This window comes from Juglans regia, chromosome 1, assembly GCF_001411555.2.
Source record: "Juglans regia cultivar Chandler chromosome 1, Walnut 2.0, whole genome shotgun sequence".
Lineage (NCBI taxonomy): Eukaryota > Viridiplantae > Streptophyta > Magnoliopsida > Fagales > Juglandaceae > Juglans > Juglans regia.
The window spans coordinates 33,831,162-33,842,056 of NC_049901.1; the positions used below are offsets into that span (position 1 = coordinate 33,831,162).

At 32.1% G+C, this 10,895-nt stretch overlaps 1 protein-coding gene across 2 annotated transcripts; it reads right to left on the reverse strand.

Annotated features, from left to right (window-relative positions):
- LOC109002830 lies at positions 1–6,861 on the reverse strand. 2 transcript variants are annotated; one of them, XM_018980739.2, is made up of 13 exons: positions 6,351–6,861; positions 5,746–5,898; positions 5,434–5,646; positions 5,234–5,323; positions 4,905–5,021; positions 4,543–4,812; positions 4,197–4,353; positions 3,677–3,754; positions 2,900–3,000; positions 2,169–2,339; positions 1,844–1,918; positions 1,092–1,199; positions 1–518 (listed from the first exon to the last, which is right to left on the reverse strand). In XM_018980739.2, exons 1-13 carry the CDS (start codon positions 6,756–6,758, stop codon positions 165–167), a joined length of 2,295 nt encoding a protein of 764 aa, XP_018836284.1. In that variant the 5' UTR covers positions 6,759–6,861; the 3' UTR covers positions 1–164. The 2 variants fall into 2 exon arrangements, with proteins under 2 accessions (XP_018836284.1, XP_018836283.1); XM_018980738.2 differs by having other exon boundaries at positions 4,899–5,021.
- Positions 6,862–10,895: the final 4,034 nt, after the last annotated feature.

Genomic DNA, 10,895 nt, shown 5'->3' on the forward strand with positions numbered 1-10,895 from the left:
TGAAATAATCACAATGTGCTGTGTTAATTTATGTATTCCTGTACAGGACCCTGTAACATCAATCTTTTATACATTATAAAACATCAAGAATATTGTAAATTATGAAATAATTCAAGTTTAAGTTTCTATTGCCTTCTTAAGGGAGGGGAAAAAAATAGGAGATCCTATCCTCCATCACTACCAGAACAGCACACAGTTGTACAACATTCAACACAGCCAAAAAAAGCAAGAGCAGTGCAAAGCTGTGTCAATACGATTGCACATCGATTATTCATCTTGGAACAAAGCTGGATGCAGCACATGCAACAGCAGTGATTACACATACTACCACAACAGTTTGAAGCTGCCCTGACAAATATTTCAGCAGCTTCAGGCAATTTTTGCTCTACGGATCCTGGAGGTATATTGTCAGCAGTTGCAGTCAAGTTGCCAAAGCCAATTCCAAGATTTTGCAGTATTATCATTTGCTGGCCGCCTTTGAAGTCAACCATTTTCTGAGATTGGTTTTTGTTTGTCATCTGCTTAAAGGATGACAAGCTCAAATCAATTAGAAATCAGTAAATAAGGCTTTATAAAACCAAGCAAAGATAAATAATTTTGGAGCAACAACATTCATCATTCAAACTATGCAAGCTTTTAGGCAAATGGACAACTGATGCTGAGAAACATGGCTCCTTAAGATTTTGTATTCAACTAATGGATCTGCACACACTATCAAAAATCATGATCGAATGGGAATGGTGTCCTTGTCTTCAGAATCAAAAGAAATTTAAAGATAAGGAAAGGTAAAATCCATGACCATGACATTGACATGGAAAAATTGCTACTCCAGAAGTGAAATTCCAGGCCAGAAACGAATACCGGTAAAGAAATGCCATCAAAGAGCTCAATCTAACAAAAAAGGAAACCTTAACAGTTACATTTCAATGATTGGATAACTCGCTTCAAATTTCCAGCAAATAAAACATCAAAATAAGAAAAAAAAACGTCAACCAACATGAAAGCTTTAAGAGGTAGATAAACTAATTATTGCTACTCCAAGGATGTCCCACAAATTTTAAGGTGAATATGATATAATGGCAGAATTATACCTCTTTTATTACAACTGATTCTTTAGCTATCTTTCCTGGGTCGCTCTCAAGTAGGGCCATAAAGGTATATTCGGATACAATGGCAGTCTGTATGCTCATTTTTGCAATCTGCACAAAAATAAATAAATTAATATAAAAGTGTGATACCCATATGATAATGATAAGGGTAGGTGGTGTATGGGATCCCGCATTGCTTGGGAATGAGAAGTTCTTGCTCTTTATAAAGGTTCCAATGGGGCTCCAATTATATCATTGACTTGTCCTTTTGAAGTATAGGCCATGTGGTTTGGACTTTCTATTGGGGTGTTACAAATGGTATCAGAGTCTATCTCAACTAGAAATATAAGACTTGAGTTGTGTCATCTACAATGGACTGGCTTGACGAGGACGTCGGGAATTTAAGGGGGTATATTACGATATCCAATATGATAAGGATATGGGTAGATGATGATGTATGGAGATCCTACAGATCCTACAATGCTTGGGAAGGAAGAGTTCTTCCTCTTTATAAGGTTCCAATGGGACTCTAATTGTATTATTGACTAGTCTTTTTGGAGTATAGGTCATGTGATTTGGGTCTTCTATTGGAGCGTTACGAAAAGACACCAACAATTCCCTTTATTACAAAGAATAAAAAGCTATAAGCCAGGATAGGCGGTGACATTGCCAGTCATGCACTCAATTAATGGTGTCCCGTTACAAGTAGAGCGAAACAGCTATCAAGCATGTGCATGGCACAAAATCCAACCTACCTTTTCCTCGAGCTGTTTTTTTTCTGAAAGCCATGCCTGAGCTGTTAGTAGTTCTATATGTTCTTTTGCAAATACCTGTAACAGGAAAAACACAACATAAATGGAAACTTGAATAAGCCTTGTGGCTCTAAAAAATAAAGGGTCCTAACATTAAAAATATAGAAGTCATTAATGAAACATGAGGCAGATAAGCATCTAGGCAAACCACCGATGACATATCCAATAGCAAGAACATAAGCCCACCATATCCAATAGCCCGAAATAGCATAATAAGAAATTGAGAACAGAGTTCAATTGAACAAAAGCTCACAAGTTGCTTTCTTACTCTGTCAAGAGGTATGTCCTTGGCAATTTCTATCTTCAAGTCAACCAGAAAATTACTCAAATCAGCTAAGACACCTTTAACTTTAAGTGTGTCAGGGAATTTGCCACGGTATCTGCCAGATACAATCAATGGGTTCTCAGATGAAAGATCTGTAATATGAGAAGGGTACACCTGTCACAATATTTGCAGATATGTCAAGTGAAATCTAATACCATATTTTTAATACAATGATAAATATGTTAGGATGTTGCAAATATGTCTAAGACTGATTCTGTGAGAAAAATGACACAGAATATGAATTTATATAAAGAAACGTATCATTTCAGATAATTAGTAAGTGGAAAATACAGACAGGAAATTTGTGGATAATACACTGGGTTTTGCTACTTGCAAGCCTCGTGTGTCAACACAACACTTGTTCTAAGACCCATTATAAAAAAAAAAATTTAAACACCAGTGCTTTTCATCATTGTGGGACCCACCTCAGTGGTGTGTTTTGGGTGTGTCAAAATATAGGCTTGCAAATAGATTTTTTCTAATACACCATATCCACAAGATAAATCGCCATTAGCATTGATAGGGAGACCCTAAGTTTGTCCCTAGAAGATATGGTCAATGCACAAAAAAAAGAGAGAACAAAAGTATTTGCGATGGAACGTTTGTAGTTAAGGTTATGTGGTAAAAAGTATAAGAAGACAATTTTAAGAACGCTTGAAGGGGAAATGCCTCACCTCAACTTCATCAAGACCATCACATTTTTCAATAGTTATATTTGCAAAAATGGGAGAAAAAGCTCTGGTGAATAATCTTTGCAATCGATCCTCAAGAGAGTCTGACAATTAAAAAAGAGAAACAAAAAATGTTTACTAAATAAAGCACAAGAATTATTGATACAAGTAGGAAGCATAAATTTAAAAATGTTTACTAATGTAGATCACTAAGAAGACATTTGGATGCCAAAAGTGAAGATTTTCAATACATAGAAACCAAATTGGTGAGTATGACTGCTGCTAGCTTAATTGCACAGGACTGGATTCCAATCCATCAGTCACAGAATTGGTAAGCTAGTGGGTTTTATGCCACCCTACATAAAGGCCATTACCTAATGCTAGTACCTATCAAAGTTGGGTCCTTGGGGTTGATCTTCTTATGATCCTAAACTTCAGCATTTTTTGCAAGGAGTGGAGCTCATGCACTAGTGCTTAGTAGCTGGGGCTTTCTACTTCTGTACATGCACAATCTATTTATATCATCCTAGAACAAGGGCTCAAGGTTCTGTAAAGGGTGGCTGCCAAAAAAATGGGGGAACAGAGCCCAACAACCAGACCTATGAAACGTGCACTAACTTATAACACCAAGTTTTAGAGATCTAAAACATTCCTGATTGCTTGATGTGATCTCTTAATAGTGCAGCATCCACAATGTTACGTCACTCCAGCCATGCCCACAAGCCCCCAGGATGAAAGTAATTGAAGTTCAAATTTGCAAATTCTATTTACAGAACCAACCTATATCATAAGCAGCATCATATTGGCCCCTGCCAATTGTTGCAAGCATTCGCAGGAAATAATGGTTGCAGAATAAACCTGAGATATTTCCAGATTATGAGTTAGCTAAATGGCATCACAAAAACGAAGAAATCATAACTCCCACATATACAAGTGCACAGACAACAGGTGTATTTTAAATAATCACAAAATGTCGCTGAAAGCTGGCAGAGGCAACAATATGTTTCCATCATAACCAAAAGTGGTGGGACCCTAGAAAATATGTCTAGGTTGAGAAATTTTTTAGATATGTTTTTATTGAGTTTTTAAAGGTAATAAGATCTGTTGAATATATGTTTGGGAAGACAACTTTTATGTCAAGTTATGAAAACTGAAGCAAACGATTAGATAAAAATATTTTTTAAGAGAGGAAAATAACCTTTGATGTTTAAAAGATGTTTTGATTGAGAGGAAAATATTTTCTATAAAATTCTCAAGATTTTTTAATTAAAACATGGCCTAAGATTCACAAAACCATTACCTATGCCGAAAGTGTAAATACGTGGGCACATTGGTCTTCCATCCTTTAGGCAATTTTTCATTGTGTCACAAATGCGTCTCTCATCCTCAACAGCCCCATCAGTAACTAGGAAGATGATAGGAACTGAACCTCGAACATTGGATAGCATCTCAATTGCCTGAAATAAACGAGCAACTTATATTTTGGATAATTCCCATTTGGCATTGGGTTCAAATAGTCACATGAACTCTAAAAAGTCACAAAGTAAGTATCACTACAAAAAGACCCACATACTTACGAAAAGTATCCAAACACCACAATTGGTGAAATCCAGAAATTAACTGAGTGAGTGTGAATGAAAGGATACCATGTTAAGGGGAAGTAAAATATTTGTGGCGCCCCCAGCTATGAAGTTCATGTTAATCCACTCAATCGCTCTTTCAACAGCTTCCTTGGTTGCTGATTCTAGTAATGTTGAAAATTTATAAGTCTCTCCATTAAAAGCTATAATGCTAAAAGAATCTTCTGGATCAAGCTTAGAAAGGGCAGCAGATAGTGCATTCTTTGTATCATCAAGTGGTTTGCCCCGCATGCTTCCACTGATATCAACAACGAATACTATTTCCTTTTTGAAGACCTGTCAAATTGAATTAGATGAGAAAAATACACAATAAAAAGCTGGAAATGTATATAAGGTAAAAGCAATAGATTATAAAGTAGTACGTTAACCTTCCTACTCTGCCGACTTCCAGGAAATAGATAAACACAGAACATCTCTCTTTGATCAATATCAAGCACAGATGGAGATTGCAAAAACCCACCGCCAGATATGTGACTTGAAGGAACCTGAAAAATGTAGATGTGAATGATAATAAGACTATTGAATGTAAAAAATATTGCAGTGCAACAGATTCTCCCCAAAATACCCTTGCATGTGTTTCTGATAAGATGACATTTTCTGTATATTAAATTATAAGAAACCATCTTTGAATAAGCAGTCCATGGTCAGTGGAAAAAAATGCAGTGGCAGGAGAAGAAACTTTGGATCTGAATCTTACTGTGTAAGAGAAACTAAAGTCAGTGCTTGACCATGAGTAAACTTCTGATTCGTAAGAGAACACCAACTTTCCTACATTGCGTGTTGTCTCCTACAAGTCATTAAAGATAAAGGCAACACCAAAACAATAATATGTCTCATCGCTAATTAAGGCTATGACAAATTAAAAACAACCCTGTGCAATCTTAATCCAATATGCACCTTCAAAGGATGACTGACTGTCTTGCACAAAACCTGAGTTCCAGCACCAGCGTTCAGGTTTAATTGCATCTTTACCTTTTTCTGAATTTTCTTTCCAGCAGGAGTGACATACTCGGGAAAAGTAAATGGTATATTCAAGGAGAACTCGCCATCACAGTACAACAATTTCTGACACCAACTCATTTTAATTGATAGATTGGTGCCCCCATCAACCTTGAAACATAGGGGTGGGAAAGGAAAATTTAGTTGAATGAAAGTAAATAAATCTATACAATCAATAGTCCAAGTCTATTTTATAAAGTTATTACATACCTGTGGTATTGTTAAGGTAAATATATGGGGCTTTAAAAATCCCCAATCTTCAGCTCGAGCAGCTTTTGCGGTCCCGTCTATGTCCTCTGTTCCAAAGAGCTGGGTACGATATGACTTTCTGAGCACATCCACCTCAACACCTAGAATTGAACCCTGTCAGCCAAATAATGCAATTGCTTAAGAACATAAAACAAGAAATTCAGCACCAACGCAAATATCGTAACAAAGACATGCATAAATAAATAATTAATTAATAATTAAAAAAAAAACATTTGTTAGCAATGATTCTGAATATATCCAAAAGGAAGCTTCCTTTTCTAGTCGTTCATAAAGATTTTGTTATCTATTACTTCCTTCCGAATTTCCAGACGGACGCTTATCATTTATTTATAAACTTATTAAGCAAAAAAATCTCTTCAAAGGTCTCCAAAAAAACAAATTACCAAATCTTTTCACCAAAACCTCGCGTTCTTTTCATAATTTTTCTCCAATATCTATATCATATGTCCAAACCAAGAATCCCAGACTGCAAGAATTAGATAAACCAAGAACACAACGAAAATTCACAACTACCTTAAAAGTCAAACTTCAATTAAAAAACGCACCTTCTCGCCCATAGGGACGGCAATGCGACAATCACAGCTCCGGCTTCCCATGACGCAATGGACCCTCCAAGAACCAAGGACCGTAATGAACGCAGTGTCCAGAACGCAATCGGCCACAAGGTGAATCCCGTTCATCTGGAGCGGGATCAGAGCCGGCGGATCGCACCTGCCGTGCACGTGGGGCTGGTAGCTGGGTACGTCCGGGTTATCCACCATAGCCGGGTCGTATATCACCGCATAAACCATCGGCGCAGCGGGAAGGAGGTAAGAGTAAGCTGCCGAAGATGATTTGTCCATCGGAGGAGGAGGCTTAGGGGGAGAGACGGCTCTATCCTTACCGAAGTAAACGCGCTTTGCAAGCTTGAGACCGTCATCCACGGCTTTAGCAAAATCCTCAGGCGTAGCCATTTTCAGACAGATTCGAGATTTTGAGAAATGCTTTGGGAGTGGGTTTTGGTTGTGCTGTTTAAAGCTTCGTAATCGTGAGTGGGTTTTCGAATTATTTGATTTGATTCGTGAGAATGATATAGGGACCGTTTTTTTTTCTTTTTTAAAGAAAAAAAAAATGTTTTAAATCCTTTTCGTTTACTTAGCTGTTCGGTATTAGAATCACCGCAGACCAACCAATGCTGTCATGACGCGTTTACAGAAAACGGCTATGTTAACATAACGGTCAACTTCGATTAAATGTTTTTTTTTTTTTTAAACAACCATTAAACTATATTTTAAAAGAAAATACTTACTCGTTCGTCCGAGTATTTGATATTGAGAAAGGGAAAAGATATTTGTAATTCTATGATCTAGAAATTTTATTTATTATTTTTAAAAAAAAAGATTGGATTGGATTTATTACTAAAAAATATTTATTTTATATAAATCTCATATTTTTTTAAAGAATGTATATCGAAGTTATACATCTTAAAATTATATCTGACATTATTTTTTAGAAAAAGAGGATGTCTAAGGGTAGGTTTGGGGTATGGGATGAGATACAAAATTCTCATCTTATTATTACATATTTTTCAAATCTACATACAAAATATAATAAATAATTCAACTTTTTTAAATCTCAATTCAATTTTTTCAAATTCCAAAACAATAATAATACTAAAACATAATATTTTAAACACTAAAATAAAATACAAAATTCTTATTTCATCTTTCAAACCTGTCCTAGAATATATTAGTTTCGCCTAGTCTTCTAAGTAAATTAGACAATCTAAAACTCATATTAAAAAATATATTAGTCTCACGTACTCTCTTTCAAAAATTAAACAAATTTAAAACTCATATTAAAAAATATATAGCATTATTTTTTCAAAACTTACACATTATTCTATTATTTATGACATTTAAAATGATATCCGATACTTATACTATATAAACTATGTTCTTATTTCATATTTATTCTATTATGATTACGAGGTATTGCCTATTATTCGAATTTCTTTAAAATAAAATAAGAGTTGATCCAGTAATTAAAAAATATCATATCAAAGCAGAAAATCAGAAGTAAAAATGATAATCGAGTATATGGTATTCTAAAAATTATTTAAAATACATCACATCAATTTTGATGATCGATAATACTTGAAAATTGTTAAAGTCATCAGCTACCTAACATCCGGATTAATGACTAATGAATTATCAATAAAATATTCTTAAAAATAAGATTAAAAATTTGTACGAGTTTGAAATAGATAAATTCTATACAGTTTTTATAAAAAAATATAAAATAAATAGACCATATCACAAAAAAAATATAAAAATAAATAAATTTTTAGTGAGATATATTTTTTTATAAAAAATTTGTACCATAATTATCCATTTAAAAATTGTAACTTTCAGAATCATTACTCAATAAATAAATCAGAATGGAAAGAGGACAAAAATGGTATTTGAATATTGTATAACCGATTTCTTGTGGGTCCATTTCTATCGATATCCTCAACAATTGGAACCCTTAGATGTTGCCATGTGGCAAGCTTGTAGCTGTTTGAACGGCGGAGGTTTAATTTAAGAGTAATTATATTTATCCTTTCAATTCTCATAATCTTCTTATTATTTTATAATATAATTAATATTAAATAATAAATTTATAAATTATATCATATTATAAAATAATAAATAAATAGATAATAAATAAATATTTCAAATTTATAATGATTTTGTCTGACTTGTCGTCTAACCAAACGAGCAACGAGAATCTTGTGCAAGCTCACAATCGAGGTAAGATTACGTCTATTAGGCCCCCGACCAGCCTTTGATCATACCCAAGACAATCCATGCTAATTCTTATCATCTCCATAATTTCTATGAAATAATGCGAAATAATGCGATATAACTCTATAAAATAATGAATAATATTATTCATCATTTCAATTTCTATTATCATTTCATCATTTTATGATGTAACAATAGATAATTAAAAATTATTTATTACATTTCATTTATAAACATATTATCTACTATCACATCATGAAATGATAAGTAAATGATAAAAATTGAGATGATAAATAGATTTTTCTAAAACAATATGCTAAGCTAAGCCTCTTCCAAAAATTTTCGGATGTCAAGTTATTAGAATTCATGAATATGATATTTGTAGTTTTAAGTTATGCAAAATCCTTTTTTTTTTTTAAAAAAAAATAATAATAAGTATGAGACTCACATGAAAAATTTAATTTTTTAATACTAGACTTTATTTCTTTTAAAAAAAAAGTGCACGAGATTTACTCTTCTTAAAATTATATCTAATATTACTCGTGTATATATATATATATTATATAATATATAATCTAATTACCTATTAAGGTATAATTAGGATGAGTAATTTATTAGGTATTTCATAGTACGGACAGACACGTGTACTCTCATTCTTGTATAACGTGCCATATCAATAAAATTAATTACATTGCATATTTTGTTAGAAAGAGAATACCACATTATTCATTTGTTGAGATTTCCTAACAATTTTTCTAACTAGATACTCATTGAATATGGTTTTCTATTAATATTTATTTAGTAAGAATATTAGAAACATACTTGAGAATGTTCTTGCTTTTGCTTCTAAAACAAAAATATATAGGCAGTTTTAGGGTGCTATTGGTAATACAAATATTTTCAGGTATTCTCATAGAAGTCATTCTCAAACAAACTCAAATACAAATATTTTTTAATTTTAATTTTTTTAATTTTTTAAATTTTTCATCTAATCATTATAATTTTTTTAAACTTCAAAAAAAAAAATAATACTACTTTTTTAAAATTTTAAAATAAAAATAATATTAAAAAATAAAACCGTTACAGCCACCGAATGTGTACATTTTTTTCAAACATTTTGTAAACCCCTTTAAACATTTAAAAACATATAAACCCCTTTGTCTCTAATTCCTATTCATTTGTTCATGATCTTAATCTAACTTAATTTTAAATATCATTTGTTTAATATTAAATAGCCTGAAATTGCCAATACGTATAACTTTCAACTTAGAGTAGTGCTAACGTGCGGTCCAGCTTTGACCTTAGGGAGCATAAATTTTTCTTTTTATTTTTTTATTTTGTTATTATTTACATTTTTTTAACATTTTTAAATATTTTTAAAAAATAAAAATATATATTAATACATTACAAATCACTTTCTTAATCATTAAGTAAAGAGAAAAATTAAAAAAAAATTTAAATATATGAGCGGTCAAAATGAGGGAGCAAATCCAACGACACAGTAGAATTTCTCCTCAACTTAACATATAATGTTGTGAGTTAGTTCAAGTGGTAAAAGCTTTCGCTTAAAAAAAAAAAATGCCTTGGTCTAAAGTTCAAATATTCTTAAGTGAATACAATTTTTAGGGGTTGTCAGAGTGAAAAATTTTTCTCTTGAATTACTTAAGGTGTACTTGGAAAAAATTTCTTGTCGATGGCCGGTACATCCTGGGATTAAAATATTACATTATTAAAAATTTTAATTTATATAAATATTTGTAATGCCGTGTATTTTATTATATATTAAGATAAAAATATTATGTTATTCATATTTTAAAATATCGAGTAATTTTTCTAATTATTTTTATTGTAAAAAATGAAAATATACGAAAGGACGATAAATCTTCTCAATAATCTCTCCGAAGCAGACATCTCTTCCTTTAATGGAAGGTTTTGATAGTGAATTGAGATAAGATAAGATAAAGATAGAATAAAATATTTTTAGAATATTATTTTTTATTTTAAAATTTAAAAAAATTAAATTATTTATTATATTTTGTATAAAAATTTATAAAATTTATAATAATTAAATGAGATAAAATTAAAAGAATTGGAATAAGTTTTAAAAGTCAGCGACTTCAGCGTGAAAATTATGCTCCTCCCTTTTTATGAGTCATGGCCTACCCCAACAAAAGTTCATGCTGATTTGAGCTAGACATTGTAATGGGAACTTGGTGCCCCATTTTGTTTTCTTTTTATAAACTACTACTTAAACTAATCTTTGGCCATGTCGAAGAGTTGGAATCATATATAAGATAGTAGTACCACATATACTAAATAATT